At 41.1% G+C, this 16,472-nt stretch overlaps 1 protein-coding gene across 6 annotated transcripts in view; it reads left to right on the top strand.

The window, feature by feature from the left end:
- The first annotated feature begins 347 nt into the window (after positions 1-347).
- The window catches only part of dachc (dachshund c), a 43,490-nt gene continuing 27,365 nt past the window's right edge, over positions 348-16,472 (top strand). For 2 of the 6 annotated variants that reach the window (XM_061790335.1, XM_061790331.1), the window contains exon 1: positions 356-1,169. In XM_061790335.1, the coding sequence (XP_061646319.1) occupies positions 586-1,169 (584 nt within the window). In that variant the 5' untranslated portion in view covers positions 356-585. Of the gene's footprint in view, positions 1,170-16,472 lie in introns of all 6 variants that reach the window. The other 4 variants (XR_009790857.1, XM_061790333.1, XM_061790334.1 and 1 more) reach the window with 4 other exon arrangements.

The raw sequence follows: 16,472 nt of genomic DNA, 5'->3' as shown, positions 1-16,472 counted from the left end.
GAAGAAGCTCTCAGTTTCCAAAAGTTGTACTTTCAAATAAGATTAGGATTTAAGGCATGTTTGCTTTCAAAAATAACAATTTGTTTCTATTTTTGAAGCATAATACGAGTTCCAAATTGTCAGGGGAAGATTACAGTGATCATACCTCAAAGGTATTAATGTATTTATAAGAATTGCTTTGGGTGTTACAGTTAGATTTAGACTCATCATCGGTATTAAAATGAATTATGTGTATTAGGCGTTCATAAATAAGCTTATCTGAAGTTTATGGCGCCTAATCTGTCTCCCTCTCCCTCTCTCTCTCTCTCTTTCGTGTGTGTGTGAGAATATGTCCAGACTCCTCCTCTTTATGATAATGTGACAGGAGCATCTCTTTCTGTGAGACAACCCTCCATTCCCAATCAACTATGTGATCTCTTTTCTCCCTCAAATCTGCTCTTTCATCCGCTCATCTTGGCTCCATTACCTCCCGCAAAGCATTCAAGCGGCAAAGTTACTTTCTTTGACTTAAAAGTTTACTTTTCGCTCCTCTTTTTGTTTTGTTTGTTTTGAATCGCCACTGGTTCGCTAACTCGCGCGACCAACATGGCAACTCCGGCCGCTCCGACTCTTCTCCCCGTGGCTCCGCTCGGCCACCACCCGGCGGCGAGCTCCGCGTCCCCGGCCACTCACTCACCGCCACCTGCGGCCACCTCTGCCACTTCCTCCCCGGCTCCTCCGGCGGCGCGTCCGGCGCTGCTCCACCATTTCCGAGCGGACCTCTTACTCCCGAACGGCACCCAGTTGAAGCCCGGCGTCGGTGTCGTCCCGGTGTCCGGCGGCGGAAACAAGCCCGTGTACGCCACCCCTTCCCCGGTAGAGAGCACCCCGCAGAACAACGAGTGCCGGCTGGTGGAGGTGAAGGGAGCCAAGCTGGCGTCGTTCACCGTCAAAGACACGGAGCTCATTTGCCTCCCGCAGGCCTTCGACGTGTTCCTCAAGCACCTGGTCGGCGGGCTCCACACCGTCTACACCAAGCTGAAGCGGCTGGACATCACACCGGTGGTGTGTAACGTGGAGCAGGTCCGCGTGCTCCGGGGACTCGGGGCCATCCAGCCCGGCGTGAACCGATGCAAGCTCATCTCCAGGCAGGACTTCGAGACGCTCTATAGCGACTGTACCAACGCGAGGTGAGGCCGTACACGAGAGGGGTTCTGGGGCGAGGATGACTGGGTGGCCCCGGTGGTGTGTTCTGGATGATTGCAAAGCAATGTCGTAGTCCTAGGGGCCGTAAACGCATCACTGTTTTTATTATTAGTTTTTTTTAAAACCAAACTTCACTACAGTGTTCCCCCGCTCATTCGCGTTTCCCCCCTTATTTGTGTAAAACTTGCCTATATGCTGTGTAAAAGGCAATTTTTTTTACAGAAACATTTCACCACCAGTAGAAATGTTACTAAATCTAATGTATAGACCACTCCTGGGAAAAAAAATAAATAAAGCGAGCAAAAAAACCCAAACACTTTTAACATTTTTGGTATTTTTACCATTTTTGATTTTACATACATCAATGTTCTAAACGACAATACAGTGGATCCTCACATATTCCCTATTCCTGGATTTGTGTGGGGAACCTTTCCTCCTTTTATTTGCAGAAAAAAACTAAACTTTATTTATTTTTTTACTAGTTATATTTTTTCATCATTTCCATGGCAAAATACTGTTTATAGTATGTTTGTAAGCATTTGAAATGCTATGAGCCTCTTCCCAAGTGTTTTGAGATCATAGTTTATTATTTAGTTTATTATTTGTGGTTTAAATTATGCAATTACAATTACTTTAAAGGTAGCGTCAATTATTCAAGGATTTCCACTAATTGCGGTCGGTCTGGGTCCCTATGCCCCGCGAACAAATGTTCATTTTACTCAAAGATACCCATAAATAGCAAAATCAGACAAACTGATAATTTTGCAGTGATTCCTTGTTTTTTTCTTTTCCAGCGCTGCATACTGAAATAATGATGATCTCGTTTCAATTTACTCACAATTTACTCATGCAGTGTGAAATCTTGCTCAGATTGACACAGAGCTATTATTCAGTGTTATGAATGGCAACAGGTGGATACACAGGTTAGTTGTACCTTCAGCCATCTAGTGGAGGAGCATTGAATCGGTCTTCCTGTCACTATACGTCACTGGCATAGATAGATGTACAAAGATACATTATTTCTAGTGAATACCAATAATTCTAAAAAGTTAAATTGGATAATTTACCACAACACACCTGATGATTTCTCATGGCACAGAGGTTGGGAATCACTGATTTATGGTGAGCTAACCTCGGCATGTGTCTTGGATGTCAATCAAGTCAAGGCTGTGGTCATAAAATCCCAGGTGCCATGCACGCAGCGCTGTTTTCCCCCAAATTCCACTCCAGTACAGTACATTCCAAATTGAGTGTTACTTATTATGGCAAATTAATCCCGTAATAGCCCAGGATATGTCATCTCTGACCGAGTGGAGCCGGTTAACTTTCTCTTTTTTGACTTGCCACATTTAATTTCTTGCTCTGTTGCTAATCATAATTTTAACGCATGATAAGAGCGCTGATGGCGGCGATAATGGACTCGAGTAATCCTCATTGGAAAAAACAACACGTAAACTTTGTCGTGTTATCGTAGGCTGTGATCTCTCGCTCTCGGTGACACACACACACAGTGTTTGACATATACACAAGCCGGCGTGCACGCGCCAAATCTGACACTGTCATTCTTAGAAATTGATTCTTCACAGAAATTAATTAATTTTCATTTGGCCCCAAGCGGCAGCTCAAATCAGGACAAGCTCACTCTGTGATCCCTTCACTCCTGCTCTCTCTCCTCCCTTAATAACTCACTGTCTTATCATATCAACACTCTTTAGCCCAGAGCCTCAGAACAGAGGAGATGATTAAATGAATTCTCGGTATTTATGATGAGATTATGCAAATGAGCTGTTTTTCCACACAACTCCAGTGGTGACCAACCCACGTGGGTCATCAATCCAAAATACCGCAGAGATGTTAGGATAAAGGGGGCTGAATTGGACGGGATTTGTGGCTTCCCGGTGCCTCGCCATTCCGTGGCGGCGACCACATGCTCATAACAGCACGAGTTTACCAGCAGAAGTTTGTGGATTAGCCCCCCCCGTTTGGGGAATTGGTATTGTTTGGTAGCTAATCCTCGCTCCCCGGTGCGTGAATGATCCAATTTACACCTGCCGCTAAATGCAGATGAGGACATGTCAACAGGGATGGGGATTGAAAAAGCTTCATCAGCCCGACTGTACATCAAACCATGATACTGTACTGTCAACCAGCTGGCCACTTGCACAATGTAATAAGATCCAATACGGAAGCTGTTTCAAAAGCTCTTCCCTTAAAAACACAATAGTAATGTTTTGATAGTGTTCGTCATATGCAGAGTCATATGCGACATGGAAGAATGCAATCCAGAAATTGTGGAATTTGTTTTTGGAGGCAACAAATGGAACTAAAGAGGTCAGTTTTTTTAATAATTAAACCAACATTGCTCCTCACATTTGCTAAAAAAAAATAAAAATAAAAGTCCAGTCACAATAGCAGTTATTCCTCTATAATCCTATAACATTTAACACCAAACTTTATTCATTTATCTATTAAAGGTGGGTCAGAATATCGATATCGTCATGCATCATTATCTCCCACAGTACAGTATCGATACACCCACATCCAATCTCGATATTCTCCGCACTCCAAAGATGTTGTGTTATTCCTTTTCCCACAGAAAAAAAACATAGTGGGATCTTGATTTAAAAGTTTAACCCTTGACCTTGACCAAGCTCTTAACTCAATTTACTCCGATATCGAATCAGTTTTCCCCAATGAAATGAATTGAAATGGCATCAACCTCAACCTCCCCAAGTTTTAATGAAGAAAAATAACACTGTATCGTGAAATATTAATGTAAAACATAATAAAACAATAAAAGTGTATATAAAAAATAAACTGGTTTTAGAAAGTGTAATTAAGCTTTAAGTCACATACACACACACACACGTGTTGATGTGTGCCTTTAAGGGGCGTGGCCTGGTGAGTGACATCAGAACCCTGGGTCACTCGGGTTTTCCATTTACCACACAGTTCATTGTGAGCATCTGCTCCATGTTCCTTGCGAGTGTTTTCATTTTGTATCTGCGTGTTTAACTGTTTGCCTCATTCAATAAACGACTGAAAGTGCAACGGCGACTGTTGCTCTCCTTGCCCACATGCGAGGGCATTCCAGTACCTTAAAGGTCCCATATTTTGGCTATTTAGAACTCCATAAAGTGACTCTCTTAACATAAAAGTGTCAATTTCATTTAAAAAAACACCTTGGTTTTGTCATATTAGTGTCCAGAAAAACTCCTTACGTAGCTTTGTTCATATTTGGCTAAGACCGCCCCCTTTCCTCTGATTGGTTGCCTCCGTGTAATAGACCCACTTTTGAGAGCACATGTGTATTGACATTGTCTATTGACAGAGAGATAGGCGGAGATCTTCGCTAGTGACATAGGTAAGCTAGAAAAATTCAAATGGCCGGATTTCAGGCCTCTGGGCGCAGAAAAAAACCCGTCTGGAATTCAGGAATGTGTGGCTGATTTTAATTCATATTTCACCTGTTTACTGAGGCACCATAGAGACAATATTACATCCCAAATACCAGAAAAAAGTTGGTTTGTCAAAATACGGGACCTTTAATTGCACTCCTTTTCTTTCACTCTACTCAAGCAACTCCAATTTCACCTCGCGACACAAAGAATAAAATCGACAGCTCGTAGCTTAAAAAAACTCAGTAGTTAGGGCACTTAAGTAAGTGAAAGAACAACTGTACATGTGATCATTGTATTCATTTTACTATTGTTTTTCCTCCAATCTGTTGTGAATTGTCACACAATCGCTTTATTGCGATACTATTGTATCGTCCATATCGTCATCCTTGGAATTCCGAACCCTTATTACCAGTTGATTTAACAATGTCTTGTAGTCTTCAGTAGTGTATAACTGCATTGAATCATATTACCAAAAAGATTGTCCCTCTCTTGTAACTGAGTCAATCAAAACCCCAGTCATATTATCTTATGACGTATTTATAGAGCTTTTGATCCTGACCTCATTAGATTGTGCAGGTGTACCTAATGTTACGGCCTGTTTAATTATCAAATATGACCTGGTAGGTTGAATAAAAACTGGAATACATATTAAAAGCAAAGCAATTACACTAAACTCCAGTTTCCAGTACCGCCACCCACACGTGAAACCCTGCAGCTAAAAAAAAAAAAAAGAAAAAAGAAAAACGACAAAATCCAGATCCCTCTCGGGGTGTCTCTGGGGGATTTCTTCCATGTCAGGTGTTAATGGGAACACTGCTATACACACGGCAGGAAAGTGCAGATCCTCCGCCGTGTCTCAATTATCCACACAACACCCTAACAGTCTTAAGTTAATGAGATCTGAGGAGATCACTCGTTAGGAGTATTCAAACGACTTTGGAAGGACTTATTCGTGCTCTTGTGTCAATTTCCTGCTGCGGTGGTCGGAATCTGTAAGAAAAACAAAACAAACAAAAAAACGTTCCAAAAACTTCTCTCTCGCAGCGGGTTACTGATTAAGACGGGCCTTCACTTATTAGGTGTCGGACCGGAATGGTGGCACATGCAGCGGGGACAAACAACAGCCTGGCTTGGTTTCTTTAAACACTAATGACGGAACAAGTAAACATCGATTTTAGACGCTTAAATGAAAGCGTTTGAAGGAGCGGTCACGGAAGTGTCCTGTTTATCCATCTTTGTCCCTTGCTTTCACCCCTGCTGTGCGCACGCACACACAGACACACACAGACACACACACACACTAACATGAGCGTGCATACTGACTCAACCATGAAGAAGAAGGCCCGACTTTTCTCACTGCCAAAGCCTAGTTATAATTCATGGAAGGTAGAACAACACACACACACACGCACACACGGTCACGGCTGTGTGTTTGCTTGGCCTCACTTGCTAAATGACATTAGTTCCACCGAGGGAACACGGCGGTGTAGGAGGCAACCCGATCCTCCGTCCTTTTCTTTCTCGCTCACAAAGGAACAGTTTCATTCTCTATTAGAAGCACACATCAGGTCAAGTTGTGTATGTGTGTGTGTCGTCTATGTATGCTGACACATAAAAGAAGTGTAATGTGACAAACCGGAGCTCTTGTTACTATTAAAAAAGAGAGCATGTGTCATAGGCAACACACGGTTTCGACTTTTAGACACACAATGACGTGAAACTTAAAGCGGCGGTGCCAGTTGTGCCAAACTACGCAACTTTTCTCCTTCATGTCACATTCTATATCCCATGTAGATAGTGGCGAGTGAACACACCCGTTGAAATATCACTGTGGTGTCTAGTTTTGTTTTGCATCAAATATCGGCCCATTTTCTATAGCAATTGTCCTGATTAGGGTGGCAGGTGAGCTGGAGCCTATCCCGATTGACTGAGGCAGTACTGTATTTATCAAGGTCTAGATGAGATTCGAACGCAGGACCTCTCAAGTGTGAGGTGTGGGTTCTAACCACCACTTGTTTTAATTGGACCACACATTTATTAATTTAGTGGAAAATTTAGCTTGGACTGAGTGTTTTTCATTATAAGAAATACTAGAGCAGGGGTCACCAACATGGCGCCCATGGGCACCAGGTAGCCCCACAAGGACCACATGAGTAGCCTGCGAGCCTGTTCTAGAAATACGGTAACTCACTGTTAATTTTCTTTGTGTTGCGTTTCTTTTGAAAAAAATAGCACCACTTACTAGTGAGTTGCATAGAACTTTTTTGGTTGCTATTGGTGTACATTTGGAATAACAATATTTTTTTAAAATTATATCGATAAAAAGTTAGTATGGTAGCGCATGAACAGACTATTATCATTTGTGGAGACAGGTAAGCGGGGGGAAGGAAAATAAGGAGATGATTTACCCCAGAATAATTTGAGCAAATTTGCTATTTCAGAAGTACGTATCAAACTTCACATTAATCAGTACCCAAGAAGTAGCTCTCTGTTTCAAAAGGGTTGGTGATCCCTGTACTAGAGAAACACAATACCCACAGTTAAGCAGTTCTAAATCGGACTCCATTATAGCCTGAAACCTTTCAGCATGACAATGACCCCAAGCAAAATGGCTACACCAGAAGAAAGTCTTTTAGAATAGCCCAGCCAGAGCCCAGACCTGAATCCAACTAAAAATGTATGGGATGACCAGCAATCTGAGACATTTAGAGCAGAGTTGGCATGCTGATGAATCCAAAACGTCATAAGGAGCCTAAACAAATGATGGATAGTCTCACCAAATTTTGGATGCATGGAAAAGTCTCAAAGATCCATGTCCTAAGATAAAGAACAAGTTAGCCATCTTAGTTAAATGCGGCAATGTTGGGCCAATTCCAAGCGTTGTACTTGAACCTACTCCTGAAGGTAAGTCAGCCACACAAGCCAAATCCGGTTTAGTCGACAGATGGTCCATGATAAATTGTAAAGGATTGGAACCCACACTTCTTTCTTTTTCAGTGAAAATGTACAGGGTTTAAAACGGTTTAAATTTATTTATTTATTTTTTTTACCACTGGTTCATAAGAGTGCTGTGCGTTCACTTTCTGTATCCACTCTATGGTTGAATGTGCCCATGTTAGTGTCTCCTCTCTGATGCAGTGTTTTGCTTTTTGTGACTGTGGATCCCAGATTAGGATGGAGATTCCTTCGCATATTTTGGGCATTTCCGGTAGCCCTTTTTACTTTCCTTTCCATAACAAGGAACAAAGCGACAACAATAGCGACCGTGGCAACATTGTGTGCTAGAACAAATGGACCTAGATGACCAGATGATATGTTTACTTATGCTGCAAAATCGATCAAGAAGGCGGCGGCGTAGATGGTATGTAGAACCAAGGGGCATGCTGAGTACGTCATCACAGCATGTGACTAAAACGGACCAATCACGAGAGATGATCTCCGCGGCATTCTACGCGCAGCAACAATTTTTGCTGACGCAGAGGGGTCGGGCGGGCCAATTCGTCAGTCACGTGATGCAATGCGGGCGTTGTCGAGTATAAAGAGGCCTTTATACTTCCATAGAGTGACTCTCTAACATGGATTTAGGATAAAAGTGTCAATTTCATTTCCAAAATCACCTTGGTTTTGTCACACGAGTGTCCAGAAAAGCCCCCTCTAACAGCTACTTCTGTTTGACCCAGTTTTGTATCCACTTTGTCCATATTTGCCTAAGACTGCCCCGTTTCCTCTGATTGGTTGCCCTCGTGTAGAAGACCCACTTCTGAGAGCGCACCGGCTCGTTATGTTGACAGCGCTGGCCCAGGAGCCGAGAGTTAGGCGTAAATCTTCGCTAGTGATGTAGATAAGCTTGAGAAATTCGAATAACGTGATTTCAGGCCTCTGTAGAAAAACCTTTGAAATTCCGGAATACGTGGATGATTTAAATTCATATTTCACATGTTTACTGAGGCATCATGGAGACAATATTACAACCCAAATACTAGAAAAATTGGTTTGGCAAAATACTGGACCTTTAATGTTTGACTGTTTGTTTTTCAAAAAATATTTAAGTACAATTTTTATTTAACTTTTATGTAAGATACATTTATTGAATCATTATTTGAGTAGTTTTATTTTGTTACATTTAAGCACAGTATTAATGTTCCAACTGCATAGTGTTACAGTGGCATACAATAATAATACCTTTTAGGAATCTAATCTCTATTTTAATATTGGTCATTAGGGTGGTACTCGGAGAGCTCAGTATATATTTGGTGGTATTGTACTTGGGGTAAAATGTTTATACCACTGCTGTAGAAATTACATTCAGACAGGAAGAAATTGCACAACTTCAAGTGTGCAACATAGCCTAAACAGTGTAAGAAAGTTTCTCATTTTTTAGGCAAACTGGCCCTTTAAGAGGCTCACCACAGATGGACTGGTGCTGAAACAGAATCAGCACTTTGTAACCATGTTTCGGTGTGTGTGTGTGTGTGTGTGTCTTTGAAGCGGGTCATTTATAAAAGAGCCAAATGTGAAGCAGGTGGAGAATAAACATGAGACCGAAGAATCTGTTATGATGATAAATGATAAATGAGATGAGGTGGCCTGCAGAGTGCAACAAAAAACGCTCTTTGTGTGTCTGTGTGTGGTATGCGAGCCACGGCCCGAACAAGTGTGTGTGTGTGTGTGTGTGTGCATTTGTGTGTGTGTGTGTAAAAACACACTTGTCATTCTAGCATTGTGTGGCTCAACCCTCGACATCCAACCTTTTTATTGTGGGGACATTTGTCTTTGTGGGGGCCAGTTTGGCTGGTCCAAATGAGAAAAATGCTAGGATGAGCTCCTTTCACCCCATTGTGTGTGTGTGTGTGTGTCTGTGCGTGTGTGAAGGTGGACTCTTCAAAGCCGAGCCCCATTGCTATATCATAACTCACTGTCAAAGTGAGCTGCATTAGAGTGAGGGGTCTTGGAAGGGGGGCATTGTGTCTGTGTGTGTATGTGTGTGTGTGTGTGTTTTCGGGTGCTGTGTTTAACTCAACTTTAACCTTCGTTCTCTTTTGATGTTGTATTGAGAAGAGTGGGGTGACATAGGGGACCTCCACATCTCTGACAGGTCGTAATGGAGTGAACACATAAACACGGACGATAGTATACACACACACACACACACACACACGCACACACACAGTCTTGACATCATCTTGACCCTAGAATGTAGGAGAGGAATGCAAGGCAGTATCAGTCTCGGAAATCGGATTCTTGCCATGATCAAACGTCCTCTCTGTGTGTGAGTGTGTGTGTGTGTGTGTGTGCGCACGCGCGCGAGTGTGTCGTCCTTCCTGCTCCTCTCATGACATCATCCCTCAGGCCTCCCTAATAACAATAGTGCATTTAGCTTTTTCGTCGCGATCCGTCTTTGTTTTAAGAGGCAGAACGCGACGATCAATCTTACTCGGTCTTCCTTCACACAGCGGCGGCCATGATGACGGTGATGATGGCGATGGTTATGATTTATCAAAGCCGACCGTGACGGCGAATACAAACGCGGTGTGATAAACACAGATTGAAAGGATGGGGATCATGGGAGCTGTAAACGGTCGGCTAATGTATTCCAAACAAAATCTTGTTTGAGCTAGTTCTGTCTTTCCTCTTCCTGTGTACTGTATTTCAAATTTTCCACAAATAGTGGCCTCCGCTCAAACAAATTAGCTCATTTGCAGCCAGAATTTGCATATAAGTCGGAACGCGCCCTAGTCTATCACTAACCTATGCTAACGCAATAGTAAAGTCATACTATCAGTAAATATTTGTATGAAAAATACATCTGGGCTGTAAATAGAAAACAGTCAAACGAGAAACAATAAGTATTATAACGCTGCTGTGCAAACTGCAAACGAGTTCATTGCACCATTCGTAACCTCAAAACATCGTACAAGACAGGCATCAATAAAGTACCCCCTGTATTATTAATGGCGTTACAACAAAATTAATCATCTCTTTTTGAGCGGCCTTTAACGTAACTGAAAATTCACAACATTTTTCTGGAGCACATATAATGGCGAACATTTTAAAGGTGCTGGACATTAATTTTGTTTTTCCCTGAGATACTAGTTTAAATGATAAACATGGAAGTCTCAAGAACCCATGCCTGAAAACAAACAGGAAGTTCAACATTTTGGTTTGAAACGGCCATCTTTGGTATGTTAATGACGTCCTCCAAGGGAATTTAATCTACACCCATCAAACTTGAACCTCGTATACAGTAGTAGTATAGTCGTTCCTCGCGGCTTATCGTGGTTCAAATATTGCGGTTTCACTGTATCGCAGATTTTTAAACCGTAGATGTCCAATTTTATATTGCAGAGTTTTCGTTCTATCCCTGCATTTTGTAGTGATAATTCTACTGGAAAGTGATGAAAGAGTGCATAAAAGTCAGAGAATGTCCAAAGTTTGGGATAATTTCACACTTAAAAAATAAAATAAATAAAGTGCAGTGTGTCTATTGCAAAACAGAACTGTCTTACGCATCTGCAAATCTACAGTAAACGTTCTTAGCTAATTTAATATAGCCTACCACTGCTAGTTAACTAACGAGAACGAATTGTAATCCTTCCAGAGGTGATCAAAGATAGACACAGCTGCCCGAGCAATTTCAAACACTTTATTGAATAAACGGTCAGTAAACAAACACCTAAGCACATTCATTCACGAGCTGCCGATGGCTACAATTTACACAGAGTAATTCAAGAGCAGACTGGCTAACAGTTAGCCCCTTAACAGGCAGCGCTATCTGGAAACAACTCTACACTCTAATTCGCTGACTCTACCGTCAATCAGCAAACTAGGTGCCCCCTTTTAAAGCTAGACACATTCCAAGTCACACTACTACAGTGTAGAATGTGACCCCAACTGGACAAAATTAGTACCTGCACCTCACATGCATATTTTGTTTGTTTGTGTTGCTACTTCGTGTGTTAAAGTAGCACTTGTATGAAGGTTTATAATTGCTGTGACATCTACATTAATTTTTGTTAGCCCATCTATGGCATTCCACATTATATGTTAAGCTAGTGGACGTTTGTTACACAAAATTACATAGTTTAGTTGAACATTTTGATGTTTAAATATACAATGTGTAATGCTCTTTTGGTTTATGTGTCAACTTTACAGTTAACTTTGACTGTAAGTGACAAACAGCTTGAAGCAAGCATTCTTTGGCTCTTTGGAGAAGTGTGCGAGCGATAAGAGTAAGAATAGGCATTATGGAATAATACTCGCTGTTTGGCAGCCACTGATGCACTTATCCATGGATTTTCTTGATGGATGTTTTTTTTCTTTTTTTCAAATTTTTTAGAGTTTCTTGGGGGGGGGGGGAGGCCCAACCACGAAAACACCTATTGGCGGGTTATCCCCACTCATCACTTATTTAAGAATTCTATGGGTTTAGAAAAAAAAATAATAATTTTTTCAGTGCAATTATAATGGGCGCCAATTATCTGCCACTTGTCGCGGTCCATGAATCCCCCGTGAATAGCAGGCGTCCCCTGTACTTTGAAAAGTGTGTTTTAATGAGTTAAAATGTGTTTAAAGCATGTGGGCGGGGATAACGGGGATTTTCTTTGTACAAATGAAGGCCTTACCCTTAAAAGACACCTAGTACTCTCTGCAGTTGAGTAAAGAAAGTCTTCCGGCCACTATATGAGGAAATACAGTACACGCACGCATGCATGCACGCACACACACACATTTGTACATGCAGCTGCTCCCTATCAGCACCTCCTGTGAGTCTGTAGCCGTTCCACTGTTTTGACTGTCACACTTCCTCTTCTTTCATTACATTTCTCCCACTCTTGACTCACCAGTGTGTTTTTGGCCAGATCTGTCATCTTTGTTATGTTTTGTTTCTGTTCCACCTGCGTTAAGCTCCAGCTGCCATGTTTGGCGTTGCACACAGGTAAGACACACAGTCGGGCACACTTAGAGAAACACTCGGTAAGCACGGAGGACAGAACTCAATGTCCTGTAATGCCTTTCTGTGTTTTTTTTTTTTTTTAAATAAAATGTGTGTAAATGTGTGTGTGGCCAGCGCTGGCATGAGGGAGGACGTCTGGGTGAGATTTTAATTAAAGTTTGAGACAAAGAGGTCATAAGCCATACACCCCCTCCTCTGTGCACACCTTACACACACACACACACACACACACACACACACAATGCACTGTTTTCTCTCTTCCCCCTCCTCTCTCTCATTCCATCCCCTCAGCTTGATGACTTTTCCATGAAAGGCTTTTTCATTAATCCTACCTCGGGGAACCCAGCGCTCTTCAACCTCACACACACAGCACACACTTACATGAGCAACAACACACACATACACCTCCCTCTGCGGGTCACTTTGATGTATCAACACACTTGAAGACTAAACACAAAATTTGGTTCCCATTTTTTTTTTTGTGTCTAGTTGATTCTTCCCCTTGTAAACGCAAAAAGGTGCACTGAGCCATCAGCACGCACAGGCCATTAATTAGTGTGTGCAAATAAACAGTTGTGACGGAAAGGGAAGCGGCTGCAGTACAAAAAAAAGAAGAAAAAAAACAACCACGCTCTTTTGCTGTCTTATTTCCCTCCAGAGATGGTTTTTGCCTCTCATTTGAAGTGTGTGTGTTATCATCTGAAGGCGCTTTAGCTTCAAACTAGCCGCCTAAAAATATGTATCCTGCGTTTGTGCAGCACAGTATGTCACTAAATGCACTTTAAAAAGAAACAAAAAAAACTAGGAACTCCCAAAGTCAAATGCCCCCATAACTGTACAGTTAAATTTCTTGAAAGATATGTCTCAGAAGTAAAAGAAAACTTGAGTTCAATCTATTGCCTTGTCAGCAAACTTGTGAAGCTCCTGCTCGAGTGTGTTAATCTTATGGGAAGCCATTTGAGCATTTTTTCAATATCTTTGATATCCAGCTTAAAGTCAATGTACTAGTAAGCTCTTTGTCCTCACTAGTAAGGCGATTCAGCGCACTGGTAGAACAAATTTGTCTTTTTCTCCCCCCCATACTGTCTTCCACTGCTGTATGACATTTTTGTACACTAGTAGGCAAAACTTTGCACTTGTTGACATATGGGTGCTACTACCACTTATTGGTGGTGCTAGCTTGAATTGCATCCTGTTCGAGACCATCTTTGATATGAAGCATGCAAATTAACACGTGTTATGTTACGTGTTATTAATGATCAATACTGGAATACTCTCAATAAATAGTAAAAAAGAGGGCCCCATTTAATTGCACATTGACTACTTTTACAGTTGAACTTACAGTAGATCTACACACTACCACCGACGTTTCTAAGAATACTAACTTACTCAAAGGTAGAGGAAGTCGGAACAAGCAATAACGAGACCTTTGCCGCAGGTTAGCTTGCGTTTTTAATTAACCACTCAGCAAAGCGAGAACATCCACATGCTGCCATGGGTTGCTCAGTTACTTTCTAACAAAAAACCTCAGCTCCTTCCCCCAATACAGAGATCTTTGAACAACTAAGATGTCATACTTGACAACGAACACCTCTCACTTCAACATTTATAATGTCCCCACAACGGGATGCAAATTCCTCATACAAACCCCAATGGATTTAGATGTCATGATTCCAATAGAAAAACATTTGATGCAGCATTTAGTTTTTGTTTTTTGGGGGGCTCTGTTGCAGCTCCCTTTAGTAAATTTAGTGACAAGTTTGGTCACAGAGGGAATTACAGTGTTGCCTTAAGTGACCTGACTTACGAGTTTTTCAAGATACGAGCCTTTGTTCGACCGATTGTTTGCTTTGGCTTGCGAGCAAATACTTGAGATATGAGTGCTTTATGTTGGAATTGAGTGTGACTTCACACCAGGCAGGTTTGCAGTGAATATTTAAAAAAAAGAGGCTTCAATCTGTTTATTGCCACTCCCAATTGAAGTTTAATGTCAAACATAGAACAAAGATAATTACATATTGGGTGTTTCAAACAACCACATAGCTTTACCTTAGGAAAGTCAGTTGAGCTTATTGGTAACAAACAATGCAAAATACTATAGATGGGCTAATGGCTAGCATCAATGTTGTAGAGTCTTTTTTTTACCCTTTAAGCAACAGATATTTGAACACAAAAGGTAGAGAAACACATCTAGACAGATGATATAACACTACTCACAGGCATATATTTGTTATCCTTTGTGAAAATTGACTGAGTCAGTTTTGAAACTTCTTTTTATGTGTATGTACTGTATTTTCTCGTGTATAATGTGCGCCCATGTATAATACACACCCCCTTTGTAGACCTCAAAATTCTGGAAAACCCTTCTACCTATGTATAATGCATTTTTGCAATGCATGATTTTTCTTCTACCCATATGATCAAAACATGAAGTATTATCTGTATTTTGTTAGTTATTTCAAAAAATTATTCTTAAGTTAAGCACTTTATTTGAACACGTAATACTTTCTTTTTATTTACTTGCTCTTATCTTGAAATTCACAGCCCTACTTTTATTTAGTAAATGAGAAAACACACAGTTGTGCTCATATGCTTGATTACCCAGGCAGAATTTGTAACATGGGTACAATTCTTTTAAGAAAACAGGAAGGGCCAGGTGAAACATTGAATTTTATTTTAATGGAATTCAAATTAAACTGTCAAGCAGAAAAGCATTGTCATCAAACAAAACATAACCATAAAGAAATTAATGATGGTGGTTCAGTCATCAGTCGTATTTATAAAAAAAATAAAATAAAAATACTAATAATAATATTTCACGAATTCTACCAGGGTATGTAAACGTATGAGTACCACTGTACATATATGCAGTCATACATACCCATGTCATATTGGAATGAAAGTGTAAGCTACACCTTTTTCATAACCTCTAGGTGGCAGTGGCATATTGGAATGAAAGTGTAGAGCTTTTTCATAACCTCTAGATGGCGGCATACATTTATAAAATGTGAACGGTTTTTTTTCATTTTCCCCTATACCGATGTATAATGCGCACTGTTGACTTTTGACAATTTTGTGAGGGAAAAAATGTGGATTATACACAAGAAATTACGGTATGTCTGTATTATACTGCCCCCAGGTGGCCACAGCGCGCACACCAGAAGCAGCACCACAATGAATTGAAGCAAAAAAGGTGGCAAAACTGCTGAATTTCTTACCTGTGATTAATGTATGTTTTTATAAAGTTGAATATTATAGAGTGATATTTTTCTTATTAGAAACACTCTACACAGTTTTTCTTTTTTTTTTTTGGACTGGATTGGATTAATAGCATTTCCATTCCTATCAATGAGGAAAGTTGATATCGCAGCACACTGTACATGTCTGTCAGGCATCTTCCAAGGGTGAGTAGTATACAGTGGGTACTTCTCTTTCCACTTACTAGTAACAGTAGTGTGACAGTGTAAGGCTGGAACAAATTCATTCGCATTACATTACTTCCAGTGGAAGAAATTGTTTCAAAATTAGAACAACCTGGAAGTTAACCAGCATATCGGCATGCATCTGCCCCCAAGAAGACTTAATACTCACATTTGCCAACAAATCCCTATTGCATGTTCCTAAACGTGTCTCTGTGCCCGTCCATGTGTGTGTAGGAGTGCGTGTGTGATATCTGATGTCAGCTGTCACATCCCAGTCGGTCTGGGCCCATAATAAGAGACAATAATAACAACTCATTAAAACCGAGGGCAGGAACTGTGGAGCTCATCGGCTCATCAAATTAACCTTTGAACACTTCATATACACACATATTGCTTTGAGCTCACACACAGACACGCACGCACACACACGTGACGGCGCTACCTGTTTTTCGCTCTTAGTGGCTACATAATCTTTCTGTCTTCCACACACACAGACACACACACACACAC

Source organism: Phyllopteryx taeniolatus, chromosome 11, assembly GCF_024500385.1.
Source record: "Phyllopteryx taeniolatus isolate TA_2022b chromosome 11, UOR_Ptae_1.2, whole genome shotgun sequence".
Taxonomy (NCBI): Eukaryota; Metazoa; Chordata; class Actinopteri; order Syngnathiformes; family Syngnathidae; genus Phyllopteryx; species Phyllopteryx taeniolatus.
Note: the sequence above shows the minus strand (reverse complement) of the source record. Positions and strands in the feature narration are given on the sequence as shown.